At 45.7% G+C, this 26916-nt stretch overlaps 1 protein-coding gene across 6 annotated transcripts in view; it reads right to left on the reverse strand.

Moving 5' to 3' along the window:
- The window catches only part of LOC144693948 (transcription factor Dp-2-like), a 217571-nt gene that overhangs the window by 51037 nt on the left and 139618 nt on the right, over positions 1–26916 (reverse strand). For all 6 annotated transcript variants that reach the window (XM_078564212.1, XM_078564209.1, XM_078564214.1 and 3 more), the window contains one exon: positions 13482–13603. In XM_078564212.1, the coding sequence (XP_078420338.1) occupies positions 13482–13603 (122 nt within the window). The remainder of the gene's footprint in view (positions 1–13481; positions 13604–26916) is intronic.

Consider the following 26916-nt stretch of genomic DNA (forward strand, 5'->3'; position numbering starts at 1 on the left):
TTCTTAAGTAAAATAAGAGCAAGAGAAAACTGAGTCATAGAAACTTCAGCACAGAGTGTGGTCATTTGATTCTTGGTATCTGTGCAGATGCTAGGCCACATTAGAGCTATCTATTCTATCCATTTCCTTGTTGTTTCCCCATGTATTTTCATATTTTAAACCTCACAATTAATTAACAGCCATCTTGGCAGATAGATTATCACTGAATAACCAACATGTCTTAACAAGAGACAATTCTAACTTCCAAATTAATATTTTTTGTCAGTTGCACCAAACTCGTAACATTCTCTTCACCTCCTCCCTTTTCTCTTTCCAAAATGAAAAGGTAATAGGCTACATTCCCCGACGCACCACCCCCACCAAAACCAAAAGTCTGTCGTCAGCCCGCCCACTTGAAACCTGCTTGCCCCACAGCAATATTATTCAAGGAGCAGCTTTAAATGTTTTAGGATGGGTCTTACAACCCCCCACCCCACCTGAGGAGGAAGTCCCACCCTAGAGAGTTGCCGGCCAACCTGATTAACCAGCAGCTCTTTAGTCCCAACAGTGCCAAGATTGAGTGGTGGCCAATACTGGGACTACGGGCAGTCCCCGAGGAGGAAGAGTGATAGAGCCGGGACTTAAAGGTAAGTCTGGGATTTGGACAGGCCTGGCTGGCAGGCCCAAGTGAGGAGGGTGGGGTTGGGGGCCTGTGAGATCAGAGGGGAGGCTTGAAGGGGGATTCGATCTTGGGTCTGATGGGCAAAGGGGTCCCCCCCAAAGGAGGTATCCCCCCCCCCCCCCCCCCTCCACTTCCTGCCCGACAGTAGCCCACGCAGTGAAAGCTGCCAGGCTACCCACCTGGCCTCCGCCTCCCCCCTGCCGCATATAAAATAGCAGCGGAGGCAGAATGAGGCCCTTAAGTGGCCTCATGAATTGGCCACTTAAGGGCCTCAATAGGCCCAAGGGCAAGTGGGCTGCCCAATGCCTTCCCCACCAACCCGTAATATGGGAGGCAGGTCGGGTGTGGGCAGGAAGGCCACCCACTTTACTTTACGAGCTCCCCCACCGTCAAATACGACAGCGGGAAGCCATAAAATCCAGCCCAATGTTAGAAAGCATTACCAAGACAGAAGCAGGCCATTCAGCCCGATAGACTCATGCTGGTGTTTATGCTCTACAGGAACCAGTATTACACCAAGATATCCAATAACTTTTATTTTGAACCCTGCAGCATTATATAATTACAGGTCTCCAAGGTGGCTCAAATGGAGCTAGTCCAGAATGAACATGGATTGCCCAGCCCAGTAACTTACATAACCGAAGCAATTCGGGCGGAGAGCAGAGATCCAAATGGTTGCTTGCCACTTAATCAAGTACGTTTAATAATTGGCAGAGAGTGTTGTAGCTTATTTTAAGAGCAAATGAAAGAGGACTTTTATACAGAACATACACCCCCTTGACCCTTCTGTCAAAATTTAAGAAAGTGCTCAGAGCCTTGGCAGAACAGTTTCAGATTTATGTATCACAGGCTGAATTTGAGTAATTCACCATCTAATGCACAAATCTTTAAAAAGAGTTGACATTGAAATTTACCAAGTTGGACCTTCAAACTGGAGGTTAGGGGCAGCAAGTAAATGGGGTTCCCTCATTCAGCAATTACAGCAGCCAGAAATATTTACTGCTTAAGGCGAACCAGAAAATTAAATCCAACCATCAGCAGAAGTCATAAAAACAGAACGTGCTGAAAATGCTCAGCAGGTCTGGCAGCACCTGTGCAGAAAGAAACAGAATTAACGTTTCAGGGTCGTGACCTTTCATCGGAACTTGGAAAAGTTAGAAATATAATAGGTTTTGAGTAAGTGAAAGTGTGGCGGCAAGATTAAAGAAAGATTAAATGACAAATGGCTTCAAGGTGCAGGGTCAAAGGGAGTGACAATGCGACAAAAGCTGTGTCTAGAGGAGGTGTCAATGGCAGGATCCTTAAAAGCCGCCGTCAAATGCAAAGTGAAGGAAATAAGAGAGAAAAACAAGAGAGAAAAAAAAACAAACCAGCAAAGGAAAACCAAAAAAAAACATGGGGGGCAGAGGTTACGAATCAAACCTTTAAAACTCAATGGTGAGTCCAGAAGGCTGTAAGTGCCCAGTTGAAAGATGAGATGCTGTTTGTCAAACTTGCATTGAGCTTTACTGGAAGGTCAAGGACAGAAAGGTCAGAGCGAGAACAAGAGGGAGAATTAAAATGATAGGTGACTATCTCCATTTTGTTTTGCTTTTTTTTTGCTGGTTTGTTTTTTTCCTCTCTCGTTTCTCTCTTTCCTCTCCTTTGCTTTTGGATGGCAGCTATTCGGGATCCTGTTATTGATACCTCCCTCTAGACACATCTTCTGTTTTTTGGTCCATTATCCCATTGGCCATGCCCAATGAAACCTTTCGTCATTTAATCTCTTCTGCCCCCCACCCTACCACAGACCTTCCCTTTTGTTCTTTCTCCCACTCTCTCTACTTTCACTTGTTCAAAACCTATTATATTTCTAACTTTTCGAAGTTCTGAAGAAAGGTCATAGACTTGAAACACTTAAGGTCCAGCTTTTCGTGGAGTCATGGAGACTCCACGGAGCTATAAAGTGGTGGGCGGGACCCGTAAATTCCATCCCCATTTCAACAGAGCCAATTTTCGCAGGTAGGGGAAATGGGGCGAATCATGAACTCAGCAGGGCCATTTGAACTCAGTGCTGGGTTCAAACAAACCCCATTTTCACTGTAGCAAGGGCCTTAATGCGCAGTTTGGAAAATCACAATTTTTTTTTTTAAAGAGTAGCCATAGATGCTTCTGAAGGGTGGATAAGATCTGTCATAATGTGAAATAATTTAAATCCCCAGCCCCTTAAATTATTTTTAAAAATTGACTGCTTGTGTCAGTGGAAGTTGAAAAAAAGTCTATTCTAGCAGTTACAATAGCTGTTTGTTGACATTATCCCAAGAGCTGTCATTATTAATGTGGTCTCCTCTACATTGGGGAGACTAAACACAGACTGGGTTGACCACTTTGCCGAACACCTTCGCTCAGTCTGCAAGCATGACCCTGACCTTCCTGTCACTTGCCATTTCAAGCTCTCATGCTCACATTTTTTCCTCAGCCTGCTACAATGTCCCAGTGAAGCCCAAAGCAAACGGGAGGAACAGTACCTCATCTTCTGATTAAGCACTTTACAGCCTTCTGGACTTAACATCGAGTTCAATAACTTCAGACTGTGAACTCTGTCCTCCATTTTGATTTTTTCCCCCCAATCATCTCCCCCCACAAGGGTCAGTCTGTGCCCTGTTTTCATGTTTTGCTTTCAGAGAGTACTGACCCTTGTTCTGCTATTAACATATTCTGCTACCTGACCTTTATACCACTATTAGCACCTACCTCAGTCTTTAACGCTATCATTACCATGACCTTTGACTTGTGTCCATGACACCTTTGTCAAATCTTTCCTGAGTTCCTACCTATCCCTGCCCTTCCATTTTACTCCACTTGCTCCACCCCCTCTCTTCAACAGTATAAAACCTGTCACATTTCTATCACTCTTCAGCTCCGAGGAAGAGTCATACAGACTCGAAATAGTAACTCTGTTTCTCTCTCCACAGATGCTGCCAGACCTGCTGAGTTTTCCCAGCATTTTCTGTTTTTATTATTAGTATTGCTGCTTTCCACAATCTATCATTATCTCAGTAGGGAATCCTAAGGACACAATTTGATTGACAGCTCTAAGAGGTTATTAAAGGATTATCTGTCTTTGATGTGGGGTTATGAATACAAGTCTGCTTTTAGAAGGGACTAAGCACTTGAAGGGATTTAAATGGTTTGAATGGGCTTTCATGAATGTGAGTTTGTTTTACTATAGCAAAGGCAGTAATAAATATTTGGACATTTATTTTATTTCATCTCAAAATGGCTCCTGAGGTTTGCTCATGATGCGTACTGGGTGAGTTGGCATGGAGGGTGTAAAAGCAAAGGGTGGTGAGTCAGTTGGCATGGGGCTACAAGGGGCTGTGAGGGTGGGTGTCCGGTATTAAGTTGACATGGAGGGTATGAGGGGCCATTGGAGGTGGGTGAGGTGGCATGTGTTGGCGTGGATGGTGCATGGGAAGTGGGTGAGGGAGGGTGAGGACTAGAGAGCTTAATATTTAACAAAACTACTGATATAAAATCCCAGAGAACCAAGGCAGGCCTTGTAAACCAGCCCATCTTGGCACTCAGTAGCCTGTGGCTGCCTTCAATCTGCATCCGTGGACAGCTGTTTCTCTCTCCACAGATGCTGCCAGACCTGCTGAGTATTTCCAGCATTTTCTGTTTTCATTTCAGATCTCCTGCATCTGCAGGATTTTGCTTTTGCATCAAGAAAAGACAACCTTCTTCTCTTTTCCCATTTCAATTTATTTTCCTTCCCTTTCTCCATTCCCGACTGCACAGGTGAATGGGTGAGCTATCCCCATGGCCTCTGCTAATGAATAACATTCTGGACTTTCCCTCCAAGTGCTGGCTTCTGCTCAGTGTCTCATCGTGGCAGGACCAAGCCTGAAATGCAACAGCAGATTATCACACAGACTGCATCAAGCCTCAAGCTTCTAAAAATAGCAGTTTGAATGAAAGCATTTGGCCTGGCTGGTTTGGTGAGCATGTGCATGCATGTGAGAGAGAGAATTCTGAAGTCAAAATGAGGGGTGTCATTGTTGTGATACCTAACGTATCTTCGAATTTAAGGTCTGCACCAAATCCTCTTAAGCCACATGTAGTATGAGCCACAATATAAGGATACAAGCTCTGGCTTTGAAGGCTAACGGACAAAAAAAAATGAAGAGCAACTTTTTTTTTCTTTATTGTTTCATCAGATGTGGGCATTGCTGGCAAGGTTAATGAGGCCGTCTGTTACCCATCCTCTAATTGCCCTTGAACCGAGTGGCTTGCTAGGTCATTTCAGAGGGCGTTTAAGAGTCAACCACATTGCTGTGGATCTTGAGTCACATGTCGGCCAGGCCAGGTAAGGACAGCAGATTTCCTTCCCTAAAGGACATTAGTGAACCACATGGGTTTTCATGACAAACGATGATAGTTGCCATGCCCACCATTACTGATTACTGAGACTAGCTTTATATTCCAGATTCATTAATTGAACTCAAATTCAACCACCTGCCATGATGGGATTTGAACCCATGTCCCCAGAGCATTATCCTGGGCCCCTGGATTACTAGTCCAGTGGATAAAAATAAAACCTTTAGCCTCTTGTTATCCAGCAGTGAAAATATTTAAAGCAATACAGATCAGGTCTTCAATATTTTTGCACAATTATACAGATGATTCTAATTGTTGACTACAAATGTCTGATCAGAAAAAATTCAAGATTTTCCCTCCCTTTCTCTCTTGTTGATGTTGACTCATGCTGCGTTACTTCCAGAGCTGCCTGCAACCTCCAGTACCTCTCCCAATCCTCATGTAGGATGATGAACAGTGGTTGTTCGTGAGCTAATCGAAAAGTGGTAGCCTCACAGCAGAGCCAGTCCTAACCTCAACCAATATCCATGTCATGAAGAGATTAAAGTCTATAATGTTATTGGCAATTATTTTTTAAAATAAAGTTTAATGGTGTCTGTGTCAATGTGTATCTGTGTGTGTCTTTTTTTTTTATTCATTTATGGAATGTGGGCTTCACTGCCTGGGCCAGCATTTATTGCCCATCCCTAGTTGCCCCTCAGAAAGTGGTGGTCAACTGCCTTCTTGAACCGCTGCAGTTCATGTTATGTAGGTATACCCACAGTGCCGTTAGGAAGGGAGTTTCAGGATTTTGACCCGGCGACAGTGAAGGAACGGCCAATATATTTCCAAATCAGGATGGTGAGTAACTTGGAGGGGAACTTCCAGGTGGTGGTGTTCCCATCTATCTGCTGCCCTTGTCCTTCTAGATGGTAGTGGTTGTGGGTTTGGAAGATGCTGTCAAAGGAGCCTTGGTGAATTCTTAATTGGATTAAAGCCAGCTAGTCTGGGTGCTTTTATATACAGAAAGAAGTAATTAGATAAACATGGGGAAGTTTAGAAACATAGGTGTCAAGGGGGCAATTTGCATTTTTAAATAAAGCATTCAAAAGAATGGGTGAAATCTTGCACCTAGCTAGAAGATGCCAAGCAATGTGTTTATTTTTTTAAGCTTACTAATAAAATTGGTGGAATCAAAGGGTGTTATTGTTATAAGAGGTAAAATTTATAACCTAGTAATACAGTGGGAAATTTACATTCAAAGGAAAAGCTAGGTATGAAACAGAAAGGAGTTTGTATGTAAGACAGAGGCATTTAAGATCTAATCAACCTGTACGCCTGCAACTGTGCATGAAACCTCATTTTGAATTCGTACGGCTAAATGTGCTCTGCCTGGGGTCTTTTTAAATCTATGAGTTTTACTGTTGCCTTAGCGGAGGTGTAACTGAGATTAATTAGGGGATTTTTGTAGTTATTATAGTAGTAATTTTGTAAGACATATGTATGTGCTTACAATCTTTCTTGTATTAATAAATGTTTAATTTGGTTTTATAAAAACCCTCTTGAGACTCAAGTGATCTTATTAGTACTGAATTCAAAGCCTGCATCTCAAAACATACAAATTGCAAAAATGGATTATGACAGTTGTTTCAAGTTTCCCACTGGGATTTGAACAACTCAGGCTATACCATCGGCTGTGTCATTATGATCCACAAAAGAAACTGCAACGTCACTATGGAGCAACCAAGGAGGAACTGCAGCAATTTTTCCATTCCCTAGCTCCAGCCAGGACTACAAGCTGTGACACCCCAACCCCAGCCGAAATCTACAAATTCAGCACAAATTAGGAACTGGAATCTAGAATGTTCTTGGTATGTACCATGTCAGAAAGTGTATTTGCTTATACTAAACTACTGGGGACAGGTGTAAATTTAATTCTGGCCAGCAATGACCAATGAGCATTGGATTGCAATTAACACTGCAATGCATGCTTAAAAAACACAATTCAGAAGGGGCAAAGCAAAAAGCAGAAAATTGATAAATATACAATGTCAATGCATTAACTATTCTAACGCAACAGATACAGTGGACATTCAAAGAGACTCCTCAATTGTGATAAGATCATGGATGCACCTAATATTAGCTTCACAGAAACAAATTCAGGTAGATGCAAAGGATTGCATGACACATTTGAAGAAAAGCAAGGGAGTTCTCCCCAGCGTCCTGGACAACGTTTATTCCTCAGACAACACCACAGCAAAATGTACCTGCTTTGTTTACCCCATTGCTTTTGTGGGAGATTGCTGTGCTTTCTGTTGAGCATATGCAATGGTTATTGTTATGTTGACAAGTGGCCGTATTTGATAATAGTTGGGGTAGTTATTGGTAATACTGCCCATGGTACAGAAGGAAAGTCCTTTTTGTAAACACAGTTGCATTGGTTCAGAGAAAAAATATTGGCTGCTTTTACAATACCATAAGCTCCCGGTGAGTGTGTCTCACATAGAAAATTGAAAGATCTTATTCTTTGTTGGGTCATGAGCCAAAAGCACTAGAGTAATATAAAACCAGCTATAATCGTTGGAGGAAGATAACTGACATAGTATGACTTGGTCTCAACTCTCCCACTGCAAAAGTCAACAAAAGAGCCAAATAAATGTTTTGCTGGGTAAGTTGCATTTGCTTGCCAGTGGGCACTTGGCTGGGAGGGGTGATAGGAGACGGAGGGGAAATCTTGTAATAAACACCCTCAACCTGCCTCCTCACTGTTTCCTCCTGGTACACTCTCCCTCTCAGCAGTACCAAGAAAAACGAAAATCAGGAACATCTTTATAACACTTCCACTTGTCTGCCAGCTGGAAATCCAAGTTCCTGACAACAGCAGCAGTCCCCTTGACTACATCATGGGTTTTGTGCCCCCAGGATATGACACATTGTGACTCCTTTCTGCGGCAAGTTGCTAGGGAATTGGTTAGACCCTTCATTCTATGTTGCTGTTCGTATGATGGAACTGCATCTTGGAAAATGGCACAGCACTGTTATGGCCACAACAGCCGCGCAATCCAGAGCGGTTCCGAAATTTATCCCAGAGCGCAGGCGAGCTGTTGATCTGTTGGAATTGCATTCTAGGACCGCTGGGAATCCAGCTGTGACTACATAGTGTTTTACAACACAAGCCATTCAGCCCAACACCTCTATGCCAGTATTTATGCTCCACACGAGCCTCCTCCTGTAAGGACATAAGACATAGGGACAGGAGTAGGCTATTTGGCCCTTCAAGTCTGCTCTGCCATTCAGCAAAGCTCACAGCTGATCTCGTGCCTCAATTCCACCTCCCCACACTTAAGGAATCAACAAATATGGCAGTAGTGTCCAAAAATCTATCAATCTCATTCTTGAATATAATCGATGACTAAGCTTCCACAGCCTCTGGAGTGGAAAATCACAGAGTCATAACTCTCTGAGCGAAGAAATTTCTCTTCATCTTAGTCCTAAATGGTCGCTCCGTTATCCTGAGATTATGCCCCCAAATTCTAGACTCTCCATCCAGGGGAAACAGCCTCTCAGCACCAACCCTGTCAAAATTTTATAGGTTTCAATGAGATTACCTCTCATTCTGCTAAACTCCAGAGAATACTGAACCCATTCTACTCAATCTCTCCTTGAAGGACAACTCTCTCATCCCAGGAATCTAATGGTCAATCTTGCACCTTTACTTCATCTCATCTTCTCAACACATCTTATCTAATTGCATTTCCAGTAAGTATATTTTTTTTTCAAAAATGTGAGTAACAGACAGTCGTTGAGGATACGATTTCAATACTAATATCCACACTGCATATACATGTATACTTTAACTGTCCGGTACATTTGTTGGTAAAATGCAAGACAAGGAGTAAAATGGAAGACGAGGAGCAAAGTGTGCCAGAGTTTTGATCATTGTGACTGCTTTATTCCCTTGAATACTGAAAGGTGGGAGGTGCTTTGTTATGTAAATATATACATGTGAAGTACTTTTACCTGCAAACCCGTGATGTTTTCTATTAAAAATAGTGCAAGGAGCTGAAACTGTTGGGCAACACTACTCTGGGAGCATTTGTTTTCAGTAGACACTTGGCTGGACGGAGGTGGTATGGGGGAGAAGGAGTTCTGTACATAAAGTACATTATCAATTTTGTAAAACCATCAAGGAGCACATTTTAAGTTTGTTAAATTAGGCACCCATTATCGCAATAATTATATAATTTTCTTGAAGGATTTCCACCCCGAGTTAATGTCAGTGTGTCCTCGAGTTTTTTTTTATTCATTCACGGGAAGTGGGCTTCACTGGTTGGGCTATCATTTATTGTCCATCCCTGGTTGCCCTTGAGAAGGTGGTGGTGAGCTGCCTTTTTGAACCGCTGCAATCCATGTGGTGTAGGTATATCCACAGTGCTGTCAGGGAGGGAGTTCCAGGATTTTGACCCAGCGACAGTGAAGGAACGATGATATTATTCCAAGTCAGGATAGTGAGTTACTTGGAGGGGAACTTCTAGGTGGTGGTGTTCCCGTGTTCCCATCTATCCGCTGCCCTTGCCCTTCTAGATGGTAGTGGTTGTGGGTTTGGAAGGTGCTGTCGAAGGAGCCTTGGTGAATTCCTGCAGCACATCTTGTATTTGGTGCACACTGCTGCTACTGTGCGTCGGTGTTCGAGGAGTGAATGTTTGTGGATTTGGTGCTAATCAAGTGGGCTGCTTTGTCCTGGACCGACTCAAGCTTCTTGAGTGTTGTGGGAGCTGCACTGATCCAGGCAAGAGGAGAGCATTCCATCACACTCCTGACTTGTGTCTTGTAGACGGTGGACAGGCTTTGGGGAGTCAGGAGGTGAGTTACCCGTCACAGGATTCCCAGCCTCTAACCTGCTCTTGTAGCCACAGTATTTATATGGTTATTCCAGTAGTTTCTGGTCAATGGTAACCCCCCAGGATGTTGATAATGGGGAATTCAGTGATGGTAATGCCATTGAATGTCAAAGGGCAATGGTTAGATTCTCTCTTGTTGGACATGGTCATTGCCCGGCACTTGTGTGGCACGAATGTTACTTGCCACTTGTCAGCCCAAGCCTGGTTACTGTCCAGGCCTCGCTGCATTTGGACATGGGCTGCTTCAGTATCTGAGGAGTCGTGAATGGTGCTGAATACTGTGCAATCATCAGCGAATATCCCCACTTATGACTTCATAATGGAAGGAAGGTCATTGATGAGGCAGCTGAAGATGGTTGGATCCAGAACACTACCCTGAGGAACTCCTACAGTGATGTCCTGGAGTTGAGATGACTGACCTCCAATAATCACAGCCAACTTCCTTTGTGCCAGGTATGACTACACCCAACAGAGAGTTTTCCTCCTGATTCCCATTGATTAATGTTAATGTGTCTGCAGATGGTAAATAAACTCCAGATGTTTCCCTCCGTCCAATATTTTCCTCCCTGACCAGCAGCACACTCGCCCCCTGACCGGCAGCACACTCGCCCCCTGACCGGCAGCACACTCGCCCCCTGACCGGCAGCACACTCGCCCCCTGACCGGCAGCACACTCGCCCCCTGACCGGCAGCACACTCGCCCCCTGACCGGCAGCACACTCGCCCCCTGACCGGCAGCACACTCGCCCCCTGACCGGCAGCACACTCGCCCCCTGACCGGCAGCACACTCGCCCCCTGACCGGCAGCACACTCGCCCCCTGACCGGCAGCACACTCGCCCCCTGACCGGCAGCACACTCGCCCCCTGACCAGGAGCACACTCGCCCCCTGACCGGCAGCACACTCGCCCCCTGACCGGCAGCACACTCGCCCCCTGACCGGCAGCACACTCGCCCCCTGACCGGCAGCACACTCGCCCCCTGACCGGCAGCACACTCGCCCCCTGACCGGCAGCACACTCGCCCCCTGACCGGCAGCACACTCGCCCCCTGACCGGCAGCACACTCGCCCCCTGACCGGCAGCACACTCGCCCCCTGACCGGCAGCACACTCGCCCCCTGACCGGCAGCACACTCGCCCCCTGACCGGCAGCACACTCGCCCCCTGACCGGCAGCACACTCGCCCCCTGACCGGCAGCACACTCGCCCCCTGACCGGCAGCACACTCGCCCCCTGACCGGCAGCACACTCGCCCCCTGACCGGCAGCACACTCGCCCCCTGACCGGCAGCACACTCGCCCCCTGACCGGCAGCACACTCGCCCCCTGACCGGCAGCACACTCGCCCCCTGACCGGCAGCACACTCGCCCCCTGACCGGCAGCACACTCGCCCCCTGACCGGCAGCACACTCGCCCCCTGACCGGCAGCACACTCGCCCCCTGACCGGCAGCACACTCGCCCCCTGACCGGCAGCACACTCGCCCCCTGACCGGCAGCACACTCGCCCCCTGACCGGCAGCACACTCGCCCCCTGACCGGCAGCACACTCGCCCCCTGACCGGCAGCACACTCGCCCCCTGACCGGCAGCACACTCGCCCCCTGACCGGCAGCACACTCGCCCCCTGACCGGCAGCACACTCGCCCCCTGACCGGCAGCACACTCGCCCCCTGACCGGCAGCACACTCGCCCCCTGACCGGCAGCACACTCGCCCCCTGACCGGCAGCACACTCGCCCCCTGACCGGCAGCACACTCGCCCCCTGACCGGCAGCACACTCGCCCCCTGACCGGCAGCACACTCGCCCCCTGACCGGCAGCACACTCGCCCCCTGACCGGCAGCACACTCGCCCCCTGACCGGCAGCACACTCGCCCCCTGACCGGCAGCACACTCGCCCCCTGACCGGCAGCACACTCGCCCCCTGACCGGCAGCACACTCGCCCCCTGACCGGCAGCACACTCGCCCCCTGACCGGCAGCACACTCGCCCCCTGACCGGCAGCACACTCGCCCCCTGACCGGCAGCACACTCGCCCCCTGACCGGCAGCACACTCGCCCCCTGACCGGCAGCACACTCGCCCCCTGACCGGCAGCACACTCGCCCCCTGACCGGCAGCACACTCGCCCCCTGACCGGCAGCACACTCGCCCCCTGACCGGCAGCACACTCGCCCCCTGACCGGCAGCACACTCGCCCCCTGACCGGCAGCACACTCGCCCCCTGACCGGCAGCACACTCGCCCCCTGACCGGCAGCACACTCGCCCCCTGACCGGCAGCACACTCGCCCCCTGACCGGCAGCACACTCGCCCCCTGACCGGCAGCACACTCGCCCCCGACCGGCAGCACACTCGCCCCCTGACCGGCAGCACACTCGCCCCCTGACCGGCAGCACACTCGCCCCCTGACCGGCAGCACACTCGCCCCCTGACCGGCAGCACACTCGCCCCCTGACCGGCAGCACACTCGCCCCCTGACCGGCAGCACACTCGCCCCCGGACCGGCAGCACACTCGCCCTCCGACCGGCAGCACACTCGCCCTCCGACCGGCAGCACACTCGCCCTCCGACCAGCAGCACACTCGCCCTCCGACCAGCAGCACACTCGCCCTCCGACCAGCAGCACACTCGCCCTCCGACCAGCAGCACACTCGCCCTCCGACCAGCAGCACACCCGCCCTCCGACCAGCAGCACACTCGCCCTCTGACCAGGAGCACACCCGCCCTCTGACCAGCAGCACACTCGCCCTCCGACCAGCAGCACACTCACCCTCTGACCAGCAGCACACTTACCCCCCGACCAGCAGCACACTCACCCTCTGACCAGCAGCACACTTACCCCCTGACCAGCAGCACAGTCGCCCTCTGACCAGCAGCACAGACAGCCTCTGACCAGCAGCACACTCGCCCTCTGACCAGGAGCACACCCACCCTCTGACCAGCAGCACACTCACCCTCTGACCAGCAGCACACTCGCCCTCTGACCAGCAGCACATTTAACCTCTGACCAGCAGCACACTCACCTTCTGACCAGCAGCACATTTAACGTCTGACCAGCAGCACACTCACCCTCTGACCAGCAGCACATTTAACGTCTGACCAGCAGCACACTCATCCTCTGACCAGCAGCACATTTAACCTCTGACCAGCAGCACACTCACCCTCTAACCAGCAGCACATTTAACCTCTGACCAGCAGCACATTTAACCTCTGACCAGCAGCACATTTAACCTCTGACCAGCAGCACGCTCACCCTCTGACCAGCAGCACACTCATCCTCTGACCAGCAGCACATTTACCCTCTGACCAGCAGCACAGCTATCTTCATGTCCAGCAGCTTCTCAAGCAACAGCGCTCTCAGTTTAACATCAAGGTACTTTGCCAAGTAAATCAGAGACCACTTTGCCATCTTAAATCAAATAATAGGCCTTTCACATCCAACGATTATGTCTACACTATCGGCCAAAATTCAACTGATTATGAACTTGTTAGTTTGGCTGTATATTCAACTTTCTGAAGGTTTTCTTTCAGTTTTGCTCCTTAAATTGGAACGCGGTTTTCAGGAAAAAGTTAATGCTTACCCTGCGACCCAGGCAGACGGATCTGTTACGTGACTCTGAGTAACCATAGCTGGCGTGGGGGTGTACGGACTTCCAATCAGAACACTCCCAGAGTTGCTCAGTCGCTGTGGTGTGCTTATGATCTGTTAGGGACAAGCAGAAAGGAGAAAATATTTTGTACCTGTTAAACGGGTCTCTAGTCAGTATTCTACCAAAATAACAGTAAACAAGTAGTCTGTAACAGTATGTCATACAGCATAGCGTGCTAAAGGAGGGCCCATCATCGCTTTTATTTAAAAAAATACATTTGCCCAATTTCCAGACCTAAAACCATAAAATGCTGATGAGACAAATGTGGAGGTTGTAGGGTTTTTTTTTTTAATAGGTAGAGAGCATTTTAATTTATCTTTATATTTATCAGGAAAGGGCCATTCAGTCTCTTCGGCCATTCAACTGGATCAAGGCCGACCCATGTTCCCTGATAAACCTTGCCGAACAAAAACCTGCCAATCTCAGCCTGGAGAGCTCCTCCAATCGACTCCCAATGTCCACAGCCCTTTGGGGAAATCAAGTTTCAGGTCTCTGCGTGAAGAAGCGCTTCCTGATTTCACCCCTAAATCACCCGGGTCCAATTTTAAGATTATGGCCCCTTGTTCTGGATTCCGCTGTGAGAGGCGAGAAGTTTCTCCGCATCTTCCCTGCCAAATTCATTTTAAACACCTTGATTAGATTGCTCCTCAATATCCTATATCAAGAGAATGCAAGTCACAGTTATGCAAACCTTGCCTCACATGTTAACCCTTTAAGCTCTGGTGGCCATATTCTCTTCTTTTTATACTTAACCTCATTTCAGTTGACAAGACCATTCCCTCCACCCAGTAAAAAAAACATAGAAAATAGGAGCAGGAGCAAGAGTAGGCCATTCGGCCCTTCGAGCCTGCTCTGCCATTCATTATGATCATGGCTGATCATCCAACTCAATAGCCTGCTCCCGCTTTCTCCCCATATCCTTTGATCCCTTTCGCCCCAAGAGCTATATCTATAGAAACATAGTATAACACAGTTAAACGGCTTTGGCAGTGCCACAGTTTCAATTCTGGTAAACTGGGACTCTTGAGCAAGCTCTTTATATTTATGTTGATAAAGATGGTTCAGTGATTCGGACAGCACACTCAAAAGATGCATAAAGAAACAGGGGATATGAGTCTGCTACTGGGATAACAGAGAACACAATTTAGCACATAGATAGATACTGGAGTCTCAGGCTGGTCTGTGGAAACTGTGCCATTATATCTGAAGGTGCGTTGGATCCAAATGTAGCTTTGGCCAATGCTGAAGTTGCAAATGTGGGAATTTAAAAGTTGCACATTACAAGTGTCCTCCTCTACTGGGTTTGAAGTACATTTTTGGGTCTAAGGAGAAAGAATTTTACACTATCTGTAATGAGCGCTACACTGACACCTGAGTACTCAGCATTAACCCATTACATTCATAAGAGCAGTTTGTTCCCAGTATTGACATTCTTCAACGTGATAAGCCAGACAAAGCACAGCAGGTAGATGTGGAGTGCATTTAAGTGCCACTAAATGGTGCCATGGAACTGTAGGAAATGGGCTTGCACAGGGAGTTCCTGTACTTAACTGTACAAGCAGTTTCTGTGCCAAGCACTGAGCACTAAGGCAGAAAGGGAACACTAGACAACCGGTCAACATTACTGCAGGCCTATTCTATTGCCTGAATTACAATGTGTGGCAATGGGAGATTCAGGAGAAGAAACTAAAGTTAAACATACGCAGGTCTAGAAATATCTTTTATTCCTCAACATGCATTCTTTACAAGTACAGCATCAATATTGAGCAGTTTTTTTTCTCCTGTGTTTGGGGGTGGGTTGCGGAGAAGTGACTGCTGCAAAAAAAAAACAATACTGGGTCTGTGTTATTTGTGAGCACAACACCGCATACATTCCCTTAGTGGCAGCAAAAAGCTACTGCATTAAACTCCTCTGAAATCACTGCATGAATGGATTCCCGGCTGCAATACACTATTTCAATATTCAATCAGGACCTGACTCAAGTTATTACACTAATATGGGAAGCAGAGTGATTCCATTTCTATGAAAACCCAGTTTGCAGCTCAAGTCTCCTACGAGAAGGGGAGACCAGAAAGCATGTGAAGCTTTGCACTTAAGGTGCGTGTGGCCCTCACAGGGTAACAGGGAAAACACTTGCGCTCAGCTGCTCTTGCAGAGAGATGCCTCTGCTGCAGAGGTTACGCAATCCTGTCATCACCACGAGTAATGAATGTTAACAGGCAAGCGATCAGGCAACTGTCCTTCAACAGAAAATACGCTGGAAACAGAGGGGATCGGAACCAATAACAAAAATACGCTAGCGCTATATGCACATTTCAAATTCACAGTTTTAAAATCATTTAAAGACACATCCTCACATTATGCCTAGAGTTGAGTCAACAATAACTCTGTACTTAAAGCTGTATTCTTCCAATTGATTTTATATTTCAGAAGAATCGATTAGAATAAACCCCTGAGAAAAATGAGTGAAGAAATGCATTCATATTTTATTCAGGGGATTGATTGGCACCACATGAGAAAGCCCAATTTAAGCAGTCTGTAGATAACAGCAAATTCAACGGAAGAAACATCTGAACTGCAGAGTAATATCCTTTTCCACACCAGACCTTTTGGTTTGGGACTGCGTTTCCCCTCAACCACTTACCAGTTAAAGCCAGATAGTCTTTGCTAGGTAAACAGCCTGGGTGAAATACTCAGAATTTGGTCTGTTACTGAGGTGACACAGGGCCCCCTTCCCTTAGCCTACCAGAGATAGCTTTGAGCAAAGCAAGTTTCAAAAGCAGTTATAACTAACGATGGGAAGATTTTTTATGGAACGTACTGTAGCCTTCTTACTGGCATCATGGTGACATAGCAATGTTTGCATGCAGCATCACAATGTAAATGTTTCTTTTCTTTAGACAAGGCAGAGGATGGCAGCATCATTTCACTCAAGAAGCACCAAGACAGCCAAGTGGAACATTAACAATCCAGAGTTATAAAGTTTCCCCTTTTTTTTAGTCCAGTTTTCAGCCACTTGACACAACCGGCTTTGCTACCCTATTTGTTCGGAATCTATCTTGAAACCAGAAAAGGCTAATTCCGGCATGAGAGGAGACACAACATCAGAGAGGATAAAGAAGAGCCAGAATGAAATCCATAGCTCAGTGCAACAAACAGAGCTTTGGGTCTTAATTACAACCCCGGTACCATCTTCCATGAAAGCACTTCCTTGTACTTGGTGTTTCTGTATAGCACACAGCCATATGTCTTGTTCATATCAACGTGCCTTTCTCACAGGATAGCGTTTCACTATTGGACCTACTCTCCATCCTACCCTTACGCAATTCTCAATCAAGATCACACGAAATAGGAGCAGGAGTAAACCACATGGGCCCATTGAGCCTACTCAGCCATTCAACACGACCTTGGGCTTCAGCTCCATGGTCTCGCCCGCTTCCCACATCCCTTAATTCCAAGACACCAAAAATCTGTCCATCCCCCAGCCTTAAATGTATTCATCGATGGAGAATCCACAACCCTCTGGGGTAGAGGATTACAAAGATTCACAACCCTTTGAGTGAATAAATTTCTCTTCATCTCAGTCCAAAATGATCAGCTCCTTATCCTGAGACTGTGGCCCCCCCCACGTTTTAGATTCCCCCAACCAGCGGAAACAATCTCTCAGCGTCCACCCTATCAAGTCCCTTCGGGATTTTGTTGGTTTCAATGAGATCGCCTCTCCTTCTTCTAAACTCCAGAGAATAAAAGCCCAATTTACTCAACCTCTCATTATGGGGCAACACCCCTCATCTCAGAGACCAATTTAGTGGACACTCGCTGTACCGCCTCCAATGCCAGTATGTCCTTTCTTAAATGCAGAGACCAAAACTGCAGATGCGGTCTCACCAAAATCCTGTACAACTGTAGCAACACGTCTTTATCCTTTTACTCCAATCCCCATTGCAATAAAGGCCAAGATGCCATTTGCCTTCCTAACTGCTTACTGCACCTGCATGCTAACTTTCGGCTTTCCTTCTACAAGCACACCCAAGTCTCTATGAACATCAACGACTTACAAGTTTCTCACCTTTTAAAAAATATTCTGTTTTCTATTCTTACGACTGAAGTGAATACCTTCACGCTTCTCCACATTACACTCCATCTGCCATCTTGTGGCCCACTCCTGTCTATATCCCTGCAGCCTCTCTGTGTCCACCCCACCTTTCCACCCAGCTTGGTATCATCAGTAAAACATAGTTACATTACTCTGTCTCTTCTTCCAAGTCACTAATATAGGTTGTAACTCGCTGAGGCCCCAGCACTGATCCTTGCAGCACTGCACTATTCACTGCCTGTCAACTCGAAAAAGCCCCGTTTATGCCCAATCGGTTTTCTGTCTTTTAACCAATCCTCTATCCATGCTAATATATTGCCCCCAACTCCATGAGCCCTTATCTTACCTATTAGCCTTATATCACCTTATCGAATGCCTTTGTTAATATCTTTTTCAGTACAGCTTAAATTAATAAGTGTTAATATAAATGTTAAGCAAGGGCTTATTGAGAGTTTAAGATGTAAGGTCGAAATTAAAAACACACACGAACCTCATAGTATTATGATGTCTGGACTGCTACTCAAGCCATGTGCAATTTGGCTTGGGGCAAACAGATTTAAAGGTTTAATGCATGGCTGAAAGGATGGTGTAGGGGGTTAGGGACTTTGATTCATGGGCCACTGATGCCAATACTGGTGAAACGGGGGGATATTCCACTGGAAACAACTCCACTTAAATCAGGGTGGGACCAGTGTCCTAGCGAATCAAATAACTGGAGCAGTAGTTAGCGCTTTGAAGTAATGAGGGGTGGGGGGAGATTCAGGAAAGGGTAAAATCAAAAACAGTAAGAGAAACGTTCCAAGGCTGAAGAACAAGAGTAGTGATTTGGGTAAAAGTAAGCAAAGTGGATGAGGGAAAGACAGGGAGAGGTTAAAGATACTGTGGCATTAATGACTGTGGTGACATCAGGGAAAATAGAAAAAAAGATAAAGCTGTCTCTGAAGGGATCAGTGCTTCAGCCTCAGCTAATTACAATCTATCAATGACTTAGGCGACAGAGCAGTAGGAGCAGTGTGTAATCCATCTAAGTTTGTTGATGATACAAATTTATGTAGGAAAGTTAGCTGTGAGGGACATAGGACCAGGAGTAGGTCATTTAGCATGTCATAAGCCTGTTCTGCCATTCAATGAGATTATGGCTGATCTGTGATCGAACTCCATATACCCACCCGCCTTCGCCCTTACTCTTGATACCTTTGGATGACAAAAAAATATTAATCTCAGATTCAAAATTTACAATTAATTAGCACCAATTGCTGTTGGCTGAAGAGTTTTCCAAACTTCTTACACCCTTTTGTGTGCGGAAGTATTTCCTAATTTTACTCATGAAAGGTCTGGCTCTAACTTTTAAGACTATACCCCCTCGAATAGAAATAGCTTCTCTCTCTCTCTCTACCCTTTCTGTTCCCCTTAATATCTTGAAAACCTTGATCAAAACACCCCCGAAGCTTCCAAATTCCAGCGAGTACAATTCCTAGTTTGTGTAAACTCTCCTTGTAATTTCACCCTCGGGGTCCCACTGCTCACCTCGGGAGGATATAGAGGAGTAAAACAAAGGTTCACTGGACTGATTCCTGGGATGAAGGAATTTTCCTAAGAGACCAGATTGTGGAAACTAGGCCTTTATTCCCCAGTGCTTAGAAAAATGAGAAGTGATCTAATTGAAACATATAAAATTCTTAAGGAGCTTGACATAATTATTTTGACATAGCAATCATATTTTTGCAGGATGAGCTGTAGATGCTTAGTAATTACCTTGGTTTAACTATCCTTTTTAAGGGTATGAGAATTAGAAGCGGGAGTGAGACATCGGGCCCTTTGAAATGCTGGGAGGATGTTTCCCCTAGCTCGGAAGCCTAGAACAGGTGGTCACAGGTCTCTGAATAAAGGTCTTTATAGGAATGAGAGAAGGATTCATTCCTATGTAGGATTCCTATATAAGAATGAAGGATTCTTCATTCAAAGTTTGTGAATGTTTGGATGTTTCCATCAGAGAACTATGGATGCTCAGTCATTGAGTATATTCAAGACAGAAATCAAATACTTCCCTTAGTGTCCAAGAATTAATGTTTTGGAGATAGCGTGGGAAGTGGGGTTAGGTACAAGATGATCATGGTTGATATTGTTGTAAAGCAGAGTAGGCTAAAAGGGCCAAATCTCCCACTCCCGCTTCCAATTCTCATATTCTTAAAAAAAGATAGTTAAAACAAGTGAAAACTAAGCATTTACAGCACAACCTGGAAAAAATATGATTGTCAAAATAGTTCAAAGCCCCAAAGCCGCTTGTTAGATCTGTGGATTATAATAAAATGTTTGCAAATGCTTGAAAGAAGCTTTGCTGCCATCTGGTGGACAAAATACAAACTTCAGTTTTTACTAATCATTAAAGTGCTGCTCCATGCAACACAGAAATTAATGTTCTCAGTTCATTGCTATTTTAGCTATGTCATGTTGCAATTGACATTAGTGATGTGAAAGACAAACATGAATGAATGGGAGGCACCTTTCTTGTGTCAGAGGACATGAAATTTGTAAGGTTCCCACGTCAGATTCTTATGCACAACACCGCTATTTCAAGGATACCTCTGCAGGCAATTGCATAGCTCTGTAAATCATCGGGTCCACAATGACTCAATCTACCAGTAACCCGAGGAAAAAAAAATCAGACCACTGTGATCATCTTTTGTCGGGGATTTGTAAGTGAAAACAAAGCCTTTATCTTGCATTAACCTCCAGGGTAGTGGTTTTCAAACTGGAATCAGTTTGACCCTGTCAGTTCTATAAATCTGCCCTTCCATTTCTACATTTTCTGTAGTTTTTTTACAAAAACTTACTGACACATTATTTCTGTCGACCAAAAATGCATTTTACCTCTCTCTCCTCCCCACTTTGCTTTCAGCCAACTCCTGGCTCCTCTCCCCACCAGTGGGGTCCCAGACCCTTTTACACCCCCACGCTCCCTTTGATATTATTCTCCAGCTGCTCCAAGCATTCTCCTGGGATGAGCTCACACCTTCCCTCTCCCATGCCTGAGTATTCGCCACCGCCCCACTATAGTACCCACGTTGTTGATCACTGGAGAGTAACATTCACAACTGCATTATCTCCCGCACCTAGGAACTGTTCCTGATGGGAGTCTGCCTCATTAACCTACTCATTGCCCCTTTCCCTGACCCTGCGGACAAATTATCATCTGCTGTCCCGTTCTTGACTGATTCTTCCCTTGTGAATAAGCCTCCTCACCTTCTGGAATATCACTGCAGATGAAACTATTGAAATCTTGACCCCTACTAAAACCAAGGACACCTGCAACAACTCCCCCCTTTCATTGAAACCTCTCTCTCTATGTGTCGCATCCCACACCCTGCTCAATATGGCTCTGTTACAATTCGGTTAGGGACTGTTAACATTTAAAGAGAAATCCAAACTCATGTTAACCAACAGATCTGTGCCACAAGATTTCCTGTTTTTAAACAAAAACAAACTTTACTGTATATTAAAGTCTTAAAACAAAACAAACGCTATTAACTTAACAATATGGCTTATAACTATGTAGGTTGTGCACTGAGTTTGACTCCTTACTTTCCCAACAATTCTCCCAATGATATCTTAAGAGTTATTTACTTCTGTTGGATTCACTCAGAAGTATGCCACAATCCTCTAAAAACTACTTTAATTCTTCTCAGTTCCAGCTATTCTCAGAGGTAAAATTTTCATTCATCATTTCTTGACTGTGGACACTTCATTCCCTTGTTCTGGTTACCCTCTTAATACTGCCAAGCTAACCTGCTGATTGCTTTCTTTGGCTGCAAGATTTTGTGAGGACCACTGTAGATTTTTTTCCACTAGCTTCAAACTAGGCAGTCTTCTGGCTTCATTTCCCTCGTGAAATCCAAACTGAGATTGAGCTCCATCTGCATTCCACAAGGCGAATGTTGAAGTTAGATAGATCTCTGTTTACAGCGCAGGAACTGTTATTTATTTTGGCAATCTTCTCTCAGTGAGCAGTACCACTCACTGAATCCAAGCTGCAACTAACTTCCCCCAGCAAACACCCAGATAAATTGAAACCTTGAATCTCCCTAAGCGCCACTCATCTCCATGGCAACTGGCAAGCTCTGGGATGTCCTCAAATAGATCTTGAGGTTAAGTGTCCCCAAGTTAAAATTCCTTCTTTGATCTGAAGAAAAAAATGGATTATACAGGGTTTCTTTCAAGGCTTACTGAATGCTTTCAAACTAATTTAGGTCTAACTCCCAAATCAAAACCTCTCTCTTTACTGCCCTTACTGAAATGACTGCAGATGTCACGTCTCTAGTTCTTTGGCCAAGGAAACCCACCTGCTGTTTATGATCTTATCTTTCCAGCCGTTAACCTCTTAAGCCAACAAGGCCCCAATCTTTTAAGTGTAATAAACTCCAAGCTTCTTTGAATTGCATTTACTTCAGGGTTGCTTTTACCAGTTTCTAAACGAGATGTGACAATTTATCTATATTTAACCTTTCAACCTTCAACCTAAAAGTTATATTCCTAAAATTAAAAGTTATATTCAAAACACAAATTATGAACTAGGTACTCCTGACAGCTCTCATTGCCAAGTCCTATCTGAGTCGCCCTTAAATGACTTGTGCACATTTTCCTCCTGTGAACACCGCACCCAATTTAATCTCTAACGTCATTCAAAATTATCATACTCTAACACTCTTCCCAAAATTAATTATAACCTCCTCACCAAGGTCTCCTCCTCAAGTCCAAATGGCAAGTGAATCCTCTAAATTCCCCTCTCCTGTAAATTGCCTGACATCATTCAAGCTGATTTTTCACATGTGCAAGGTGACCATTTCCTCTTTGCTATCTCAAGTGGCCCTGACAGCTTTGAGATTTTAATAATACCGCTATCTCAGATCATTTCCTCGACTCCTTCACTACTGCACTCTTCTCCTTCTAATTCCACTGCCCAAATCAGATTCCTTCCCACATTCCCCCACAACTGATAGGTCTTCCATCTCCCACCCCCCCTTCATGCTCGACCAATTCAAGTAAATCCCTCTCCTTTGGCCCTCAGCCGTAACATAATTGTTGCTATTGATCTGCTCAGCAGCTCCCACGGTTTTACCTCCAATGCTCCTGATCCCAGAAAGAAAGGCACCCATCATCTCCCAACCCTGATGTTGCTCCCAACACAGGTTCCTATCCTAAAAAAACGGAGGCTACAGATTTAAGCACATCTGATGCATGGCTGCTTTGTCACCCAGCACCAAAACTGACTGAGCCATGTGAAGCATCACTGTACCTCCCTTCCCATAGTAAAATCTACCATCTCAGAATCATTCCCATTTAAGTCCTTTATTGCCTGACCTTCCTCCATCATTATCCTTTTGTTCCTCACTCACTTGAATACCGTACTAGATGTGTTGAATGTGTAGGAGCATTCCTTGGAAGTATTGAGTGTGAGATTTTCTACGCCCGGTGCAGGCAGTCCTCTAGCTTACGACACAACTGGTTCCTGAAAACTGCATCGTAAGTCGAAACATTTTAAGTCAGAACCGATTTTCCCATAGGAACAATGTTATAAATGGGGGATTGGATTGTGAACCCAGGCTCAATATCCTATTTGCCCATTTCTCCTTTCCGACTTAATCTCAGGAGTTTATGTGCGATATTTTGGTTAATTACTTCACACTTTTAAACCTGCTTTTGGGATTTTTATAGGGTGATAACGGGTCTTTTGGGGTTAGTCTCCAAACGTTTTTATGAAGGGAACGACCCTGAAAGGCGACCTCCATCCCCGTGTGTTTTACTGCTCCGACCCGGTGAATTCAGGTCTCTCCCCAACCGCTGCCCCCGAGGTCTGGCTGACTTGGCTTTGGCAGCGTTGGACGACGCTTGAGCCCGGCTAGGGCCAGTGGGTTGCAGGAACCTGTCGGGTGCGGCGTTCTGGCAGAATCCCATTGTAATCAATGGGAGAGCTGTCAGCGGGGCAAGGCCAGATTTTTACCGCCCACTCGTGACCTAATTTCCCCACAGGATTTAGACGTTCGTCCCGATGCATTCAGACCTCTGCCGGGAGCCGACTGACTTGTTTTTGGGGCTGGCGTGGCGTCGTAAAGTCAAAACAGGGTGTCACTTTGTAAACGTCGTAACTCGAACGTTGTAAAGTCGAGGACTGTCTGTACTGCAAACTGAGACCGAACACTCCTAATAAACTACTTCCCAAAACCTTGTGTCCCCACTCATGGATTTCTTCACCTGCAGGAATGGGGAAACCTGCACTGCTGCATCAACCGTGTCCTCTGCCTCTTCTCCTCACTGACCTCCCACCATCTCCCAGCTCTTCATTCACCCCATGGCTAACACCAGATCACTCTGTAGCTTCCCTCCAACCCCAATCTCATCCCTTCCATGAGATTCACCTTGTGCTCTTTTGTTTTTCTTCCCATTTAAGTCCTGACTATTCACCAATTGCCCTACCTTTCTCCATTATTGTCAGCAATGTCAATGGCTCATTTTTACTGTCACTGTCCCTTTACCTTTCATCACATGTTCCTCAAAAAGATTACAACTGTCACATCATCAACCACCTCCCTCTTCATTATATCAAGGAACTATGTGGTCAACTAATATGTCATCACCTCCCTATTCTGTGAACTTCCAGATGTGGGGGCAATGATCTACCTCCCCACCAACCTCCTCAACCATAACCTACCACAATGCAGATGAGGCCAGCTTCTATATATAAACTGACGATATGTTGCCTTAACCACTCCCAACATTTGCCTTCTTTTTTATTATTCCACAGAATGTGGACGTGGCTGTCTAGGACAGCACTTATTGCCCATTCCTAATTGCCCTTGAAAACGTGGTGGTAATCCACCTTCTTGAACCACTGCAGTCCATCTGATGCAGTTACACCCACAGCGCTGTTACAAAGAGAGTTCCAAGATTTTGACCCAGTCATAGTGAAGGAACAGCGATATAGTTCCAAGTCAGGGTGGCGCGTGACTTAGAGGGAAACTTGCAGGTGGTATCTGCTGCCCTTGTCCTTTTAGGTGGAGGAGGTCACAGGTTTAGAGGGTGCTGTCAAAAGAGCCTTGGTGAGTTGCTGCAGTGCATCTTACACACTGCTGCCACTGTGCATCAGTGGTGGAGGGAGTGAATGTTGAAGGTGGTGGATGGGGTGCCAATCAAATGGGCAGCTTTGTCCTGGATGTTGTCAAGCTTCTTGAGTGTTGTTGGCACTTTTCCAGGCAAGTGGAGAGTGTTCCACCACACTCCTGACTTGTGCCTTATAGATGGCGGGCAGGCTTTGGGGAGTCAGGAGGAGAGTCACTCATCACAGAATTCACCACCTCTGACCTGCTCTTGTAGCCTCAGTATTTATATGGCTAGTCCAGTTCAGTTTCTGGGCAATGGTAACTCTCTGACAGCGAGACATGGACGAGCCTGAGTTTTCTTCAACTGAACATTTGGAAGACTAAAGTCATTGACTTGGCCTCTACCAAGGATCTACACTCCTTTGTCACTCCGTGGTCTCATCCTACCCGACCAGGGCAATCTCCTCCAGCCTTATAACCTCTCTCACACCCTCCAGTCCTCTAGCTCTTTATCCCCATCGTGCATCCTCTTCCTCTTCATCCCTGGCAACAAAGCCTTCAGTTGTTTCAGTCCTACTCTCTGGAAATCAAGCTCAGGAAAGTACTGCTTTCAACTTTGGGGCTGATACAAACACCAATATTATAACCGTAAATTCTGAGCAGCTTTATGGCAAACATAAACAATTAAAGACAACTTGAACTGATTATTTGAAAAAAAAAATTCTGGAGTTGGCACTCCTCCTTTCTAACCTTTTAAACATGCGTCTTCTGGTGTCAGGTATAATTTTTCTAACACCTATTCCTCTTTAAAACTTGCTGCTTATTGCTCCTTCCACCCCATTCCTGCCATCAATTGAAACTATATATATATATATATATATATATAAAAATAAGTTCTGACTCGCTGAAAACAACCTTCACACATCAGGTCTTTTAGCCAAAACCCAAGAGAAATGAATAACTTTACTGTACCAGCAGGTTAATCTCGCAAACCTGTTTAACATACTAAAACAGGGTTAGTACAGTTACTTGGTGGCTCATGGAAGAACAGTGTACTGGGATGAGAGGGCTTGTCTGCAATGTTCTTAAAAAGTTAATAACATAATGATAAGATCCCAAGAGAAAAAAAAGCACAGTATTCATAAGAAGTTCAACATAATGTTTTAGTAGATTAGAAAAATGTGCTCACCTTGTACAGATCTTTACTTCACCTTTAGAAAGCTCCTTATCAACAAGAGGTTCGGATCTATTTTCAAAGTTCTGTATTTTTGGGGGCGGATGAAAACTTTTGAGACAGCTTCTTGACCAAACGTTTATCTACTGCTGCCAAGATTGACATTTTTCTGGCTCCGTGTTTTGAGCTATAAGTTCCCTTATCAAAGGCAATCCAGGTTCTGTCAACGTGCTCTGTGACCCATTATCACAGAACTGTTACAGCTTAGGAGGCCATTCAGCCCATCGTGTCTGTGCCGGCTCTCCGAATAGCACTGAGCGAAATGCTCATTCTCCCGCCTTCTCCTTGTAACCTTGCATATCCTTCCTTTTCACACAACAGTCCAATTCCCTTTTCTTTGCCTTGATTGAACCTGCAGTTCAGGCAGTGCATTCCAGGCCTTAACTACTGACTGTGTGAAAAGGTTCTTCTCATATTTTGTTCTCGACCCTTTCACGAGTGGGAGCAGTTTCTCCCCATCTACTCTGTCCAGACCCATGATTTTGAATACTTCTAACAAATATCTTCTTTCAACCTTCTTTTCTCCAAGGAAAACAGTTCTAACTTTTCCAATCTATCTGCATAACTGAAGTTCTTCATCCATGGAACTATTCTTGTGAATCTTTTCTGCACTCTCTCCAATTTCTTCACATCCTTCCTAAAGTGTGGTGCCGAGAGCTAGGTGCAGTACTTCAGCCGAGGCCGAACTTGTGACTATACAAATTCAGCATAACCTCCTTGCTCCGGTATTCTATGCCCCTATTAATAAAGCCTAATATATTGTCTACTTTATTAACCATTCTCTCTGTATCAAATGCCTTTTGGAAATCCATGTACAGCATATCAACTGCATTGCCCTCATCAATCCTCTCCGTCTCACCTCTTCAAAAAAATTCCAGCAAGTTAGTTAAACATTAACGTGACCCAACTTGCTTCTGTCCAGTCATTTCAGGCTAGAAATG

The sequence above is a fragment of the Cetorhinus maximus genome, chromosome 19, assembly GCF_964194155.1.
Source record: "Cetorhinus maximus chromosome 19, sCetMax3.hap1.1, whole genome shotgun sequence".
In the NCBI taxonomy this organism is placed as follows: Eukaryota; Metazoa; Chordata; class Chondrichthyes; order Lamniformes; family Cetorhinidae; genus Cetorhinus; species Cetorhinus maximus.